Genomic DNA, 18,204 nt, shown 5'->3' with positions numbered 1-18,204 from the left:
AGAAAATAATCCTGAACAAATAAGGAGCATCATGACAGATACAAGGATTAGTGACCAAAAGACTGTTGTAGCTAGACTGAATATTGTACCACCCAAACACAACAAAAATAAAAGGAAAATACATCCATTTAAAAAAAAAAATTCATTTGACATCCTCCTAAGAGACAGTCTCCATTCCTTCTAGTTTGACTGTGTAACGTAGATCACATGTGGTTTAAATTACAAGAAATAGTATCAATGGCAATTGAGAGATATATAGGGTGAGTCACCTAACGTTACCGCTGGATATATTTCGTAAACCACATCAAATACTGACGAACCGATTCCACAGACCCAACGTGAGGAGAGGGGCTAGTGTAATTGTTTAATACAAACCATACAAAAATGCACGGAAGTATGTTTTTTTACACAAACCTACGTTTTTTAAATGGAACCACGTTAGTTTTGTTAGCACATCTGAACATATAAACAAATACATAATCAGTGCCATTTATTGCATTGTAAAATGTTAATTACATCCGGAGATATTGTAACCTAAAGTTGACGCTTGAAACCTCCGACGTTCAGTTGCGTGTTGTAACAAACACGGGCCACGGTCGGCGAGCAGCATTTGCAGGGACATGTTTACGATGACGACCATGTTTACGAGTGAGGCTGTAGTGCACTGTTGTGGTCTGGTCTAGCTGTCGCAATGTCCGCATGTAGTGCTTGCTGCTATTGTTATCCTGCATTCGTCTCCGCACGCAGACCAACTGTAGTACACTGTGTTACCAGACGTCTGTGATAGTGTAGTGTTGTAGGAACTGTGACCATGGTGTATTCGAACTCTGAAAAGGCAGAGATGATACTCATCTATGGTGAGTGTCGATGAAATGCAGCTGAAGCCTGCAAGGTGTATGCAGAACGGTACCCGGACAGAGAGCATCCAACGTGCCGCACATTGCAAAACATCTACCGCCAACTGTATGCAACAGGTATGGTCGTAGCACGCAAACGGATCCGCAACAGGCCCGTCACAGGAGAAGCGGGTGCAGTTGATGTGTTAGCTGCTGTTGCCATGAACCCACACGAGCACACGGGACACTGCGAGAGCCGGTGGACTGAGTCAAAGTAGTGTCATCCGCATACTGCATCGTCACCGCTTTCACCCGTTTAATGTGTCGCTACATCAGCAATTACATGGTGATGACTTTAATCATCGAGTGCAATTCTGTCAATGGGCATTAACAGAGAATGCGTTGCAGTTCTACCTGTTTACCGATGAAGCGGGTTTCACAAACCACGGGGCAGTGAATCTACGGAACATGCATTACTGGTCCGTGGACAATCCTCGCTGGCTCAGACAGGTAGAGCGACAGCGAGCGTGGACTGTACATGTATGGTGCGGAATCATTGGCGACCACCTCACTGGTCCTCACTTCATTGCAGGGGCCCAAACAGCTGCAACATACATCGCGTTTCTACAGAGTGATCTGCCAACACTGCTCGAAAATGTCCCACTGGAAATGCGTTGACATATGTGGTATCAGCATGATGGTGCACCTGCACATTCCGCAATTAACACTAGGCTGACCCTTGACAGGATGTTCGACAGGCGTTTCATAGGACGTGGAGGACGCATAAATTGGCCAGCTCGTTCTCCTGATCTTACACCTCTGGACTTCTTTCTGTGGGGTACGTTAAAGGAGAATGTGTACCGAGATGTGCCTACATCCCCAGAGGATATGAAACAACGTATTGTGGCAGCCTGCGGCATTACACCAGATGTACTGCGGCATGTATGACATTCATTACGCCAGAGATTGCAACTGTGTGCAGCAAATGATGGCCACCACATTGAACATCTATTGGCCTGACATGTCTGGACACACTCTATTCCACTCCGTAATTGAAAACGGAAACCACGTGTGTACGTGTACCTCACCCCTCATGGTAATGTACATTTGCGTCAGTGAAAAAGACCAATAAAAAGGTGTTAGCATGTGGACGTAATGTGCTGTTGCAGTCTCTTTTGTACCTAAGGTCTATCACCGTTCCCTTTGGATCCCTATGTAATTCGGTGCTCTCCGATACACACAAGCGAACAGCGAAGGAGGGGTACTCAAGCATCAACTTTAGGTTACAATATCTCTGGATGGAATTAACATTTTACAATGCACTGATTAGGTATTTGTTTATATGTTCAGATGTGCTAACAAAACTAAGGGGATTCCATTTAAAAAAACGTAGGTTTGTGTTACAAAACAAACTTCCGTGCATTTTTGTATGGTTTGTATTAACCAATTACACTAGCCCCTCTCCTCACGTTCGGTATGTGGAATCGATTCGTCAGTATTTGATGTGGTTTACGAAATATATCCAGCGGTAATGTTAGGTGACTCACCCTGTATACCAAATAAATTAATGAGATATAGTACTGATCCCCAATGGTACACAAAACAGATCAGAACACTGTTGCAGAAGTAGAGCAAAAAGTAAACCAAATTTAAAAGAACGCAAAATCCCCAAGATTGGCAAAGTTTTATGAACGCTGAAACTTTAGCACAAACTTCAATATGAGATGCTTTTGATAGTTTCCACAATGAAACTCTGTCTCAAAATCCATCAGAAAACCAATAGAGATTCTGGTCATATGTAAAATACACCAGAGGCAAAACACAATCAATACCTTCACTGTGCAATAACAACAGTGATGCTATTGATGATAGTGCCACTAAAGCAGAGTTACTAAACACAGTTTTCTGAAATTCCTTCACAAAATATGATGAAGTAAATGGTTCAGAACTCAAATCAAGAACAACTGCCGACACAAGTAACTTAGAAGTAGATATCCTTGGTGCAGCGAAGCAGCGTAAAACATGTATAAAAGGCAAAGCTTCTGGTCCAGATTGTATACCAGTCAGGTTCCTTTCAGAGTATTCTGATCCAATAGCTCCACACTTAGCAATCATACACAACTGCTCATTTATAGAAAGATCCATACCCAGAGGCTGGAAAGATGCGAAAGTCACAACACCACCTAAGAAAGGAAATAAGAGTAATCTGCTGAATTGCAGACCCGTATCATTAACTTCACTCTTCAGTAGGATTCTGGAACATATTCCATGCTTGAACATTAAGAATCATGTCAAAGAAAATGATTTATTGGTGAATAGCCTACATGGATTCAGAAAATATTCTTGTGAAGCACAAGTGGTTCTTTATTCTCACAAAGTAATGAGTGCTATCGGTAGCGAACGTCAAATTAATTCTATGTATTAGATGTCCAGAAGGCTTTTGACACTGTTCTTCACAAGCAACTTCTAACCAAACTGCTTGCCTATGGACTGTCTTATCAGTTGTGAGACTGGATTTGTGATTTCCTATGAGAAAATCATTCCTCATCCTGATCTATATAAACAATTTAAGGGACAATATAAGCAGTCCTCTTAAATTGCAGTTGATGCTGTCATTAACCATTATGTAAAGTCATCAGATGATCAAAACAGATTGTAAAATGATTTAGACAAGGTATCTGTATGCTGCAAAAAGTAGCAATTGACTCTATATTATGAAAATTGTGAAGTCTTCCACGTGAGCACTAAAATGGCCCGCTAAATTTCAATTCCACAATAAATCATAAATCTACAGGCTGTTAACTCAACTAAATACTTAGGATTTACAATTACGAATAACTTAAATTGGAATGATCACACAGATAATGTTGTGTGAAAGCAAACAGAAGACTGTGTTTTATTGGCAGTGCAACAAGTCCACTAAAGAGACCGCTTATACCATGCTTGTACACCCTCTTCTTGAGTACTGCTGCGTGGTGTGAGATCTGCATCAGATGAGACTGAGGGAGAACATCAAAAAAGTTCAAAGAAGAGTAGCTCATTTTGTATTATTGCGAAATACGGAAGAGATTGCCATGGACATGATATGTGAACTGCAGGGGCAATCATTAAAACAAAGCTGTTTTTCACTGTGGCAGAATCTTCTCGTGAAATTTCAATCACCGACTTTCTCCTCTGATTTTGAAAATCTTCTGTTGGTACCCACCTACATAGAGAGAAATTATCATCATGATAAAAACATGAGAAATCAGAACTCGCACAGAAACATTGAAGTGTTTATTTTTCCTGCATGCTGTTTGAGAGTGGAGCAGTAGAGAAATAGCTTGAAGGTGGTCGAGGAACCCTCTGCCAGACAATTAATTGTGAATTGCAGAGTAATCATATAGAAGTAGATGTATATGTAAGTCATCCTCTGAAGGTGCTAAAAGAGCTTAATCACTTGCAAAAAATAATTCATCTAACTATGTGTTACGATTTCAATGAAACCATGTAGTATTTGTCTCTCTGTCTTCACTCTTGGACAATTTTATTCATGTAACAAGCCTGGTGAAAGACCACATCAATGCCATGTTCTTACATGTATTCTATTCCACTATGATAATTGTCTTCTTTCTTGATGCAGATTCAATTTATTTTGGAAATTTTGTTTACATCACCAGTAAGTTGTTGGGGAACATGATCATCTGTCAGAATTTGTAATAAATTGTTTGTGTTGACTTCATCAAAGCTTTTCTGAAGTTGTCAAAAGCGATGTGCGTTTCCAGATTGTATTCTCTATGTTTTTCTATTAGTAATTTCAATTAAAAATAGCCACCACAGCATGATCTTCCTTTTTGAAAGCTGTTTCGTAGTGTCTGTGTTATTTATTTTCGATGATGTAGGCAAACATTTTTATGCTGAGTTCACTAATCCTTTGTAATTATCTTTTTAATGTGTGAAATTAAATGATTAAATGTACTCCTGTCCTATGGTGGTATGGTGAACAGCGACTATCAGGTACAGGGGTAGGATACATGCTGGTGACACTGAATGACTGTATGAACTGCCATACATGTGGACTGCAACTAGAGATCAACATTTTGATAGTTATTCCTCGAGGACACTGCCAAGATCGGAGAAATATGAAGTAGGTGTGCACTTTGATAGTCTTATAATCAATCATTTTGTCTTCACAGTCAAAAGCAAAGTTCATCTGTTATAATCTTTTATATTAAATATTAATGCAAATACTGTTGGCCAGTTACTGAAACAGACCCTGGAGGAAGGGTGATGTTTAGATGCTTAAGAATATGCAAATACTGCATATCCTGTTCTCTACTTCAGACCTGGTATTTTCTGCCCTGAATCTGAATCTTCTATGCTCCTTTGGCCTTTCCTTTTTCAGTAGCGCTCTCTCTCTCTCTCTCTCTCTCTCTCTCTCTCTCTCTCTCTCTCTCTCTCCCAAAGGGAAATTAATTGAAATTGTAATGCCAGAGACTTCACGCATTATCTTCCCTTTCATTAATTGGAGCTTCTTTCTGCCTCAAAAATAATTAATTTATTACTTTATATATCTAAAAACAAAGATGGTGTGACTTACCAAACGAAAGCACTGACATGTCAATAGACACACAAACAAACACAAACATACACACAAAATTCAAGCTTTCGCAACCAACGGTTGCTTCGTCAGGAAAGAGGGAAGGAGAAGGAAAGACGAAAGGATGTGGGTTTTAAGGGAGAGGGTAAGGAGTCATTCCAATCCCAGGAGCGGAAAGACTTACCTTAGGGGGAAAAAAAGGACAGGTATACACACACACACACACACACACACACACACACACACACACATATCCATCCGCACATACACATACACATACATTTCCCCCTAAGGCAAGTCTTTCCGCTCCCGGGATTGGAATGACTCCTTACCCTCTCCCTTAAAACCCACATCCTTTCGTCTTTTCCTCTCCTTCCCTCTTTCCTGACGAAGCAACCGTTGGTTGCGAAAGCTTGAATTTTGTGTGTATGTTTGTGTGTCTATCGACATGCCAGCACTTTCATTTGGTAAGTCACATCATCTTTGTTTTTAGATATATTTCTCCCACGTGGAATGTTTCCCTCTGTTATATTCATATCATTTATTTATTACTTTTATATTTTTAATTCTATTATGTCTGTAGTTTAGCAGCAACCAATATACACACAATTACATAACTGTTAGTTAAATAATTTAAGAGTAAAGGTAACAACTCACCAAATATTAAAGGTGATGACTCATGGACTGGTAAATAAACAAGACAGAAGACTTTGGCATCTTGGGGACAAATCTTTTTCATGGAAGGATTGTGTGTGGTGCAGTGGGTGAGGGAGGAAAGGAGGCAGAATCTGGGAGGGAGGTGGAGAAGAAAGGGAGTCTGGCTTACAGCTCAGAGGAAGGCAGCAAATGCTGGTCATGCCAGCATAAAACGCTCTGCAGTAAATGTGGGTGCCTTCACAGGTGGGCCTGTCTCTTATGGGATAGGATACATTTGCGACAGGACTGGAGTAAGATGGGTCAGGTGGGTGAACTGTATGGTCTCTCACCTCGGTGTCCCCCAGGTATATGATCTACCTAACAAAGGATCTTGAGTGGGTGTGGTAGAGGGGCAGACCAGGGTACTGACCAGATTTGAAGCATGGCAGATGTTCCTCATTTCCAGGCACAACGATCGGTAGTCAAAGCCTGCCTCAGGGTACGGTTCAGTTGTTCCAGTCCAACACAATATTGGGTGATGAGGATGGCGCACCTTCACAGTTGGTTGTTCAGTGTGGTGGAACGATGAAGGGTATGTGAGAATATGGCATAGGAAATATGTCTGTAAATTAGGGTTGAGGGATAGTGCCTGTCTATGAACACTTAAGAGTGAACTTCAGCATACTAGACAAGGGAATTCTCATCATTTCAGATGCACGATCCACATGTGACTAGACTATACAAGAGCGATTTTCTGTTGTGAAAGAGATGACACCTGCCAAAATGCACATACTACTGACAATTAGTGACCATGACACAGACAGATGTCTGAATGGAGCCATCGGAGAGGTGAAGGTAAACATCCAGCAGGATGGCACATTAGGCTGCAAAAGACCAGCTGAAGTGAACGAGGACAGGGTGTCATAGCCTTGGGTCCACATCATGAAGAAATCACCAAAGAACCTTAACCTGACAAGGGGTTTGGAGTTTTGGGAGGCTAGGGAGGTATCCTCTAGATGGCCCGTAAACAAATTGGCATAGGACAGTGCCAGGTGGGTGTCAAAGAGCATGCCACGGATCTGCTTGCATATCTTCCTCTCAGAGGAGTGGTAGTTATGTGTGAAAATGTAATTAGTTGCTTGTGTAGAGAATGAGGTGGTGGTTTTGAGTCAGATCATTAGGAAAGGTAGTGGTTGACAGCAGCAAAGCTACAGGCATGGGCATTGGGGATGTTGATGTATAGAGGGGTAGCATCAACTGTAACGAGCAGTGATCCAGGTGGTATGGTTGACAGTCAGTGAAGGAATTGGTTTGTATCTTTAATATGAGAGGCTAGGCTATGATGGAGGATGGGGGGAGGGGGGGGGGGGGGAGCGGGGCATTATGGTGAGGAGAGAGAGGATTTTTTTTGGGAGGGGGGGCAGTGGATGGATACTTGGGTAGGTCCAAGGATTTGAGCAGGGATTGGAAGCTATACTGGACTTCTGGGGATCACTATGTCAGGGAGAAGTCAGATACCTGGCAGATGTCTCCTAACAGTTAATCTGTGCTGTAATTTCTGTACAGCATTTTATGTGGGCATGGCCACAAAGCAACTGCCCACACAAATGATGGCCACTGCCAAAGAATGAAACAATGACTAAGAACAGAGTTGACCACCCAGTGACAGGACACACTGCTAAGCACAATGTACTCAACTTTTTAATGGCTGCTTCACAACACATGCAATCTTCTGGATCCCCAGCTTTTCTGAACTACACAGCTGGGAGTTTGTGTGTATGTGTGTGTGTGTGTGTGTGTGTGTGTGTGTGTGTGTGTGTACACTCTATCTTGATGAAGAAATCACCCAAAAGGTAGGAAAGTTATCAGTTCTATGTACCTGTCAACATCTCAATGCATCTAATATTCGCAAGTGTTACTTTTACTTATAAATTATTTATATTCTGTCAGAACTTTTAATATCATAATTGTGAATTAAAGAACCCGTATGGATTAACACAAAACGTATACAAAAGAAAGATTAATGAATAAACCATTTTCACAGCCATTACTTACATAATTGTAAAAAGCGGTGAGGCCACGGTCAATTGCACTTGTGCTACCACATGATGTTAAAGGACTGGTAAGTGTCACATGCGTACTGTTGGGGACTCCAATACAGCTGCGATCACTGAAGCTCAGTTGCGGGGAACCAAGCTGTTTCACTACTGACAACGGAAAGGTAATGGTGAAACGTTTTTCACTGCAGTTCACGATCATTGCTTTCTTCAACCGTGCCAAAATTTCTTCTCTGATTTCTGTACAGAGTCAAACAAAATTTGAAAATTAGTTCTTATTACTCATAATACACATCTTAACAGAACCATTGTTGAAATTGTATGTCATTTTATCAAGAAGATCTTAGTACATTCACACAAGACTAATACAATAAGTAACAACACGTAACAAAGGTAGAGGGCAGAGAAACATTGCAGCATAAAGTCTTCACCAAGAAATCACTCTGCAAGATTGTCTTTTAAAAATAAGAAGCATTTTTAAATCAGCCAATAGGTTGGTGCTGTATTTTTTGTGCAAAGAAATTGCAATACAATAGTAAAACAGATATACTTCCTCAAGTCAAAGACACAGCAGTTGATGATTGTTAGTAATTATTACAACTGTTACTAATGAATTTACATTTCTTTATAGTTATGTGGTTTCCTTAAAAAAAATTTCAGCTGCATCAACAGTGAACATTTTAAAAGGTATAAATATAGAATAATTCATTAGATACCACAAAGAAAAATATTTTAAAAAGTAAACAAAAAAATACAGAATATAAATTTAAATATTTGTATGAGTGAAGGAATTGGTGGCAAAATTTATTTCTAGTGCTGAGATGGATCACTGCAGAAAATTTCAGTCACACCCATATTTTCTTCAGACATTCATTCACACAAATGTAGGCAAGTTTATTTCTAGTGCTGAGATGGATCACTGCAGAAAATTTCAGTCACACCCATCTTTTCTTCAGACATTCATTCACACAAATGTATGCAAAACATGAAATAGTAGAAGAAAATCTATAACAAAATGTCAAAGAAACATCACAGTTTAATCTCAAGAAGAAGAAGAAAACTCAAATTACAAAACTGTATGTCACTGCCTATGAAAACAAATTTACCCACATTTGTTTAAGAAAGCCACTTACATTACATACATTTTTAAATTTGTATAGCAATAGTCTTCTTTCAAGTTGAAATGTAGCACGAGCCACAGAGTAAATGATTGCTGCCTTCCTCTCGGAAAGTTAAATTGCGACATAAGTGATTATAACAAGCTGCATTTGATCTTGTTTCTTTGGTGAAGGACCTACTTTCCTTCACATGTAATATCAATTGGAAATATCATTTAGCAACCCAATCCCAAAACCTTTCCAACGTCAAACCTGACACTGAACCCTACATTGTACAGTTCAGACCACAATCCCCAACTGGATCCACTACCACTACCTCAAAATCATCCATTACAAGCCTTACAAGAATTCCTCACAGCCAGCACTGCTTCATAATCCTTCTTCAGGTCCCTATAACATGGCCCTAACCTGTCCTCTGCAGAACTCCAGCCTCTACATTCCCTAAACGCTGATGACTCTATCATTATCCTCCCAGCACACATAGGATCTACCACTGTAGTTGTTGTTGTTGTGGTCTTCAGTCCTGAGACTGGTTTGATGCAGCTCTCCATGCTACTCTATCCTGTGCAAGCTTTTTCATCTCCCAGTACCTACTGCAACCTACATCCTTCTGAATCTGCTTAGTGTATTCATCTCTTGGTCTCCCTCTACGATTTTTACCCTCCACGCTGCCCTCCAATACTAAATTGGTGATCAATTGCCTCAGAACATGTCCTACCAACCGATCCCTTCTTCTGGTCAAGTTGTGCCACAAACTTCTCTTCTCCCCAATCCTATTCAATACTTCCTCATTAGTTATGTGATCTACCCATCTAATCTTCAGCATTCTTCTGTAGCACCACATTTCAAAAGCTTCTATTCTCTTCTTGTCCAAACTATTTATCGTCCATGTTTCACTTCCATACATGGCTACACTCCATACGAATACTTTCAGAAATGACTTCCTGACACTTAAATCAATACTGGATGTTAACAAATTTCTCTTCTTCAGAAACGCTTTCCTTGCCATTGCCAGCCTACATTTTATATCCTCTCTACTTCGACCATCATCAGTTATTTTGCTCCCCAAACAGCAAAACTCCTTTACTACTTTAAGTGCCTCATTTCCTAATCTAATTCCCTCAGCATCACCCGACTTAATTACACTACATTCCATTATCCTTGTTTTGCTTTTGTTGATGTTCATCTTATATCCTCCTTTCAAGACACTGTCCATTCCATTCAACTGCTCTTCCAAGTCCTTTGCTGTCTCTGACAGAATTACAATGTCATCGGCGAACCTCAAAGTTTTTGTTTCTTCTCCCTGAATTTTAATACCTACTCCGAATTTTTCTTTTGTTTCCTTTACTGCTTGCTCAATATACAGATTGAACAACATCGGGGAGAGGCTACAACCCTGTCTTACTCCCTTCCCAACCACTGCTTCCCTTTCACACCCCTCGACTCTTATAACTGCCATCTGGTTTCTGTACAAATTGTAAATAGCCTTTCGCTCCCTGTATTTTACCCCTGCCACCTTTAGAATTTGAAAGAGAGTATTCCAGTCAACATTGTCAAAAGCTTTCTCTAAGTCTACAAATGCTAGAAACGTAGGTTTGCCTTTCCTTAATCTTTCTTCTAAGATAAGTCGTAAGGTCAGTATTGCCTCACGTGTTCCAGTGTTTCTACGGAATCCAAACTGATCTTCCCCGAGGTTGGCTTCTACTAGTTTTTCCATTCGTCTGTAAAGAATTCGTGTTAGTATTTTGCAGCTGTGACTTATTAAACTGATAGTTCAGTAATTTTCACATCTGTCAACACCTGCTTTCTTTGGGATTGGAATTATTATATTCTTCTTGAAGTCTGAGGGTATTTCGCCTGTTTCATACATCTTGCTCACCAGATGGTAGAGTTTTGTCAGGACTGGCTCTCCCACGGCCGTCAGTAGTTCCAATGGAATATTGTCTACTCCGGGGGCCTTGTTTCGACTCAGGTCTTTCATTGCTCTGTCAAACTCTTCACGCAGTATCGTATCTCCCATTTCATCTTCATCTACATCCTCTTCCATTTCCATAATATTGTCCTCAAGTACATCGCCCTTGTATAGACCCTCTATATACTCCTTCCACCTTTCTGCTTTCCCTTCTTTGCTTAGAACTGGGTTTCCATCTGAGCTCTTGATATTCATACAAGTCATTCTCTTATCTCCAAAGGTCTCTTTAATTTTCCTGTAGGCGGTATCTATCTTACCCCTAGTGAGATAGGCCTCTACATCCTTACATTTGTCCTCTAGCCATCCCTGCTTAGCCATTTTGCACTTCCTGTCGATCTCATTTTTGAGACGTTTGTATTCCTTTTTGCCTGTTTCACTTACTGCATTTTTATATTTTCTCCTTTCATCAATTAAATTCAATATTTATTCTGTTACCCAAGGGTTTCTACTAGCCCTTGTCTTTTTACCTACTTGATCCTCTGCTGCCTTCACTACTTCATCCCTCAAAGCTACCCATTCTTCTTCTACTGTATTTATTTCCCCCATTCCTGTCAATTGCTCCCTTATGCTCTCCCTGAATCTCTGTACAATCTCTGGTTCTTTCAGTTTATCCAGGTCCCATATCCTTAAATTCCCACCTTTTTGCAGTTTCTTCAGTTTTAATCTACAAGTCATAACCAATAGATTGTGGTCAGAGTCCACATCTGCCCCTGGAAATGTCTTACAATTTAAAACCTGGTTCCTAAATCTCTGTCTTACCATTATATAATCTATCTGATACCTTTTAGTATCTCCAGGGTTCTTCCATGTATACAGCCTTCTTTCATGATTCTTAAACCAAGTGTTAGTTATGATTATGTTGTGCTCTGTGCAAAATTCTACCAGGCGGCTTCCTCTTTCATTTCTGTCCCCCAATCCATATTCACCTACTATGTTTCCTTCTCTCCCTTTTCCTACACTCGAATTCCAGTCACCCATGACTATTAAATTTTTGTCTCCCTTCACAATCTGAATAATTTCTTTTATTTCATCATACATTTCTTCAATTTCTTCGTCATCTGCAGAGCTAGTTGGCATATAAACTTGTACTACTGTAGTAGGTGTGGGCTTCGTATCTATCTTGGCCACAATAATACGTTCACTATGCTGTTTGTAGTAGCTTACCCACATTCCTATTTTCCTATTCATTATTAAACCTACTCCTGCATTACCCCTATTTGATTTTGTGTTTATAACCCTGTAGTCACCTGACCCAGAAGTCTTGTTCCTCCTGCCACCGAACTTCACTAATTCCCACTATATCTAACTTCAACCTATCCATTTCCCTTTTTAAATTTTCTAACCTACCTGCCCGATTAAGGGATCTGACATTCCACGCTCCGATCCGTAGAACGCCAGTTTTCTTTCTCCTGATAACGACATCCTCTTGAGTAGTCCCCGCCCGGAGATCCGAATGGGGGACTATTTTACCTCCGGAATATTTTACCCAAGAGGACGCCATTATCGTTTAATCATACAGTAAAGCTGCATGCCCTCGGGAAAAATTACGGCCGTAGTTTCCCCTTGCTTTCAGCCGTTCGCAGTACCAGCACAGCAAGGCCGTTTTGGTTATTGTTACAAGGCCAGATCAGTCAATAATCCAGACTGTTGCCCCTTCAACTACTGAAAAGGCTGCTGCCCCTCTTCAGGAACCACACGTTTGTCTGGCCTCTCAACAGATACCCTTCCATTGTGGTTGTACCTACGGTACGGCTATCTGTATCGCTGAGGCACGCAAGCCTCCCCACCAACGGCAAGGTCCATGGTTCATGGGGGGGACCACTGTAGTACTTGACCAAAAGGAGTATGTTAGGGAAGGTCTACACCAGCTGTCTGACAGTGTCTGCTATCAAGATCCCATCCCTGTGATTCGAACTGATTCTTAAAGCCTCAGGCCCCTCACAAGGACCACACCTCAATCCAAAGAACTTCTCACCCCATCCAAACTATGCACCCCCACCTTTTACCTTCTTCCTAAGATCCACAAACCCAATCATCCTGGCCATCTAATAACTGCTCGCTTCAAAGCATCCACCTGATCAGCACCCACAAACCATAATACGAAGACTCCCACCCCCCATTTCCTAGACCGTGTAAAATCCATGCCCATACCACTCCCACCACACACCTTGCCTATCATACCCCACGTACATGCTCTGTATGCTGCTGAGCATTTCCTCGGGCAGCACCCACCTGATCCCAAACCTATGACATCCTTCCTACTCACCTCAATCAACTTTATACTTACTAACAACTACTTCACATTTGAGGAGCAGACACAAAAAGGTCAGGGGTATGGCCATGGGAACCAGAATGGCTCCTTCCTAAGTCAACCTTTCATGGGCCGCTTGGAGGGGTCTTTCCTGGGATCTGTAACTCTTCAGCCTCTGGTTTGGTTTGGATACATTGGTGACATCTTTACCATAAGGACTCACGATGAGGCTGACCTGTTAAAATTCCTGGAATCTCTGAATACCTTCTCCCAAATAAATTTAACACTGTCCTACTGTGAATCCCATGTCACTTTCCTTGATGTTGATCTCATCCTCACCAAACACCAGCTACACACTTCCATCCTCATTAAACCTACCAACAAACAACAGTACTTACATTCTGACAGTTGCCATCCTTTCAATGCCAAACATTTCCTCCCATACAGCCTTGGCACCCAAGGCAAACGTATTTGTTCAGATGCAGACTCTTTACAGCAATACACTACCATTCTCACCTCAGCCTTCACTGCACGTGATTACCCACCAGCCTACTTAAAAAGCAGATTTCCTGGGCCAAAGCAGATTTCCTGGGCCATCGCATCCAATCCTAGTACGGCTGATCCCTCCTAAAAACAACTTCAGAGCACACCCTGGTGACTCAGTATTATCCTGGTCTCAAATGAATTAATCAGCTACCTCGACAGGGCCATGACTTCCTCAAATCATGCCCTGAAATGAGAACCATTCTGTCTGAAACTTTGCTCACCACACCTAGAATAGCTACCAAACTCTGCAACATTCTTGTCAGACCCTATGCTCCTTCTGCACCCATCTCCCTGCCCTGTCACTCCCACCCCTGTAATCATTCCCGCTGCAAGACTTGCCCTAAGCACACTCCTACCACCACCTATAACAGCCCTGTAACTGGCAAAACATATACCATCAGGGGGACAACCACCTGTAAAATGACACGTAATATACCAGCTGTTATGTAAACACTGTTCGGCCTTTTATGTCAGCACGACTACCACCAAATTATCAATTAGGATGAATGGACATAGGCAGAGGGTGCATACTGGTAACATGCAATATCCTGTTGCAGAGCATGGTCTGCAACATGACAATCATGACTTCAGTGTCTGTTTCACCACATGCTCCATCTGGATTCTTCCACCAGACACCAGTTTCTCAGAATTCCACAGATGGGAACTAGTGTTACATGTACTTGGTTCTCACCGCTCACACCTGGCCTTAATTTACATTCTTCCATCTCAGCATTTCTTCACATTAACTACTCTTTTCTTCACTCCATTTTAGTTTTCTACATTTTTCACTGGCTTACCCATCTATTTTTCACTGCCACCCTTCCACCTCTTTTACATACAATACACTTAGCTTTTAACTTTTATTAACTTAAGCATGTCATTTAAGCAGTAATCTCTGTCTTGCATATTACCCTCTCTTACACCTTTAAGCTCTCAGGTTTTCAAATCTCATAAATGCAGTCCTCAACAATCAGTCTTTCCTTCTCAACCCATGCAGTAAATCTCCCCTGACCCAGGATTCTGGGTCACTTTCCCAAAATCTACCCCTTTTCCTAGACCTCTCCAGTCCTTCTCCTTCACTCCTTTCCTTCCCCTTCAACCCATCTGCCTGAAAAAGCAGCCACTGGCTCTGAAAGTTTGCCTAATTACAATCTTCGTTTATGTGTGTGTTCTGCTGACACTTGGTAAGTAGATTTTTTATTTATTCCATTAACTGACATTAGTAAGTATTATCACAAAGCCACTATACACTCATGGATCTTCTTACCAGATCAAGAATTGATGTGTTTTGACAATGCACAATTTAGATGCTTGTCTGAGTGCCCTGAAAGAGATACGACATGTACCCATTGTTGGTTTCACTCTTAAGATGTCATTACTCAATCCCAAAGACTCACCTTTCCACCACTGTGATTCCATGTAATAGGTAGTAAGCTCATAACATGTAACACAACATGGTGTGCCAAAGAGTCCAGTCTTTTTACTCACTTCGGATGATGCCTTTCTGCAAATACCAAAATGACATGGTTCTCTGTGAAAGGACACCTTTGCCATACCACTGCAAGTGAAGAAGGGAATCAGGTTTATTTAACAACTTGGATCACGTAAGGGACAGCTTCTAATGACAGGTCATAAGAAGTTTGGATAAATAAAGCACTCCATTGCATGATCACATCTCACATGACAAGAACTTCTAAGGATTACTTCAAAAGTAATGTACAGGAAGGTAACACTGTGGAAAGGGTGACGCATTCAGAGTGCTTGCCATGACAGTAGAATGAGGAAGCATATTTTATCCATGTTAGTGTATAAAAGTGGTGACTGTGTGAAATGGATATTGTAGGCATCTCCGGTACAGTATGGTAGTGAATCAAAGAACATAAATTAAAATGTGGTATCAGAACTCAAGTTGTTTTGCAGAAAATTGATTGAGATGAGGCTGTAAATCACAATCCAAGTTACCACTGAGAACCCAATTTCAATACAATTCATGTTAGTGTAAAAAAACAGCCCAAAGGTAGGCTCTGCAAAAGCATCAACTGATTATGGATCCGTGAAGCATATGGTGAACCACTTGCCGAAGGTTATCATGCAATATGTGAAGACTTTTCAACAGCAGCTGAGAAGTCACCAATATCCATGTTCCATATTTTGAAAATTGATTTTCATGAAAGGAAAGACTCTGTGCAAGGGGTTGCTCAGTGTCTAACAGCTGACCAGAAATAGAGATGCCTGGACAGAACAATGGAGGAACTGAAAACCAATCAACTGTTGAGTGTAAAGCATTCCTTTAATGGAGGAAGTTGAGATGATGTTGACTGTGACATGTTTGACAAGGATTTTCTCTTCTCCAAGTCTAAAACCATCCGAGTGGTTGCAGTTCAATGTAAAACAACTGATTATCATTGTTTACGATTATTGAGGAATTGTAGTGTTGAGTTTGGGGCAACACAGAGTGTGTGTAACTATAGCATATCATTATGACTTATACTCAACACTGGCCGGAACATACATAGAAACCAGATGAAAAGTTGCAGGTTGACACACACAACAATACACCCCTCACATTATGACCTCTGTGAGAATTTTTTGGAAATTGTAGATACAAAAATTTATCATGCACACCTAAAATTTGTCAAGTGGTCTTCAGACCTCCACTACTCACCCAAGCTGAAAAAGTTCATATGTGGACACTATTTTGTCTGACAATATGGACCCAAATAACAACATAATATTTGTTATTTCCCAGTGATGGTTCATTCAAGAGTGTACAAAGGAAAAAAATATGGTTATCAGATAATCGCACAAATTTGCCTGCTGGTGGTGATCTCTGAATCGCTTGAAGCAGGTTTGCTTTAGGTAATTAAAGCCAAAGAAAAAACATCTCTTTTTCCAGATGAAACATTATATTACAAACCAAAGTGTAGTGCTCTCTCTCTCTCTCTCTCTCTCTCTCTCTCTCTCTCTCTCTCTCTCCCCCCCCCCCCCACACACAACACACACAAACACACACACACACACACACACACACACACACACACACACAAAGACTGTCACTATACCCATCCACTAAAAGTTTTTGGCATGGTTTTTGTATGCAATTACACATTGTGCTCATTGTTTAAAAGATAATGCAGTAGAGATTTAAAATATATTCTGAAGTAAATTCTTCTTTGTACTCGAATATACCACAACCAATTCCAGTTTCTGAATTATCAGTGTTAATGAGGGATTGGAGCCTATGATGAGGGCAGCAGTTTGAACCACAAATGCTCTGTGAGAATCCAAATCATTTTTATGAAGATTCTTTCAGTTGACAATCAACAGTGGTTATGAATCCTAGTAATTATTGAACAGAAAATAGTCTGTAACATATCATCACATGTCAACTGGCTGCTACAGCAATTACAACCACCTGCTGCTTGTATGTTACCTCATGGCAAATAGAACACAGCAAATCACAATGGCCTTGCAGAACTGCATACAATGCACTTTTTAGTCATGCTGCTCGTGCATTTTGTTTTAAATTTTCTTCAATGTAGCAATCGAGGCAACTCGTCATAGCGGCATAGAGGAATTTTAATCTATGGACAGTGCTCATCATTCAGAGCTCAAGCAAATAAAAACAGAAGTAGTACAAATAAAATTAAGAGAGATAGAATACTTATAAGACACTCAAAATCTGTAAGAAAAAACAAAGATTAGGGTTATTCACATCACTAATGACAAGGTCATTAGAAACAGTCAAAAACTGGTTTATGTGCAAGCCTTCTTTCATTGCGTGTATTTTGTGAAACACTGTAATAATTATACAAGAATATGTTTTAGTTTTGTCCATGTTTTATTGCTTTGTAGCTTAGATTTTTAGTAGTTGCACTGTAACAACTCTAGAAAATAATTTGAAAGTTTGATTACTAATAAAAAAAGATTTGTGGTTTATGTCATTAACAGATGTGTGTTCCAACACACTGATAGATATACAGTTAAATCTCAAACAGAATCTTGAGGGCTAACACTAACTACTAATGACTTGAAAGAGCATCACAAAGAAAATATGAAAACAACTGCTCATCAGAGAAAGACCTACATAAAGATGGAAACTCACAGGCAAGCTCAAAAGAACAAACAAATACCTTTTGAGTGAAAGGCTGCTATATAATTACCATCAGCTGGTTTCTGTTGAGACAGAAATATTAGGGTATAACATCT

General features: G+C 40.5%; 1 protein-coding gene across 1 annotated transcript in view; it reads right to left on the bottom strand.

The window, feature by feature from the left end:
• LOC126091983 (uncharacterized) overlaps positions 1-18,204 on the bottom strand; it is a 288,438-nt gene that overhangs the window by 116,911 nt on the left and 153,323 nt on the right. The window contains exon 12 of the mRNA XM_049907347.1: positions 8,107-8,348. Coding sequence (XP_049763304.1) covers positions 8,107-8,348 — 242 coding nt within the window. The remainder of the gene's footprint in view (positions 1-8,106; positions 8,349-18,204) is intronic.

This window comes from Schistocerca cancellata, chromosome 7 (genome assembly GCF_023864275.1).
Source record: "Schistocerca cancellata isolate TAMUIC-IGC-003103 chromosome 7, iqSchCanc2.1, whole genome shotgun sequence".
In the NCBI taxonomy this organism is placed as follows: Eukaryota; Metazoa; Arthropoda; class Insecta; order Orthoptera; family Acrididae; genus Schistocerca; species Schistocerca cancellata.
Note: the sequence above shows the minus strand (reverse complement) of the source record. Positions and strands in the feature narration are given on the sequence as shown.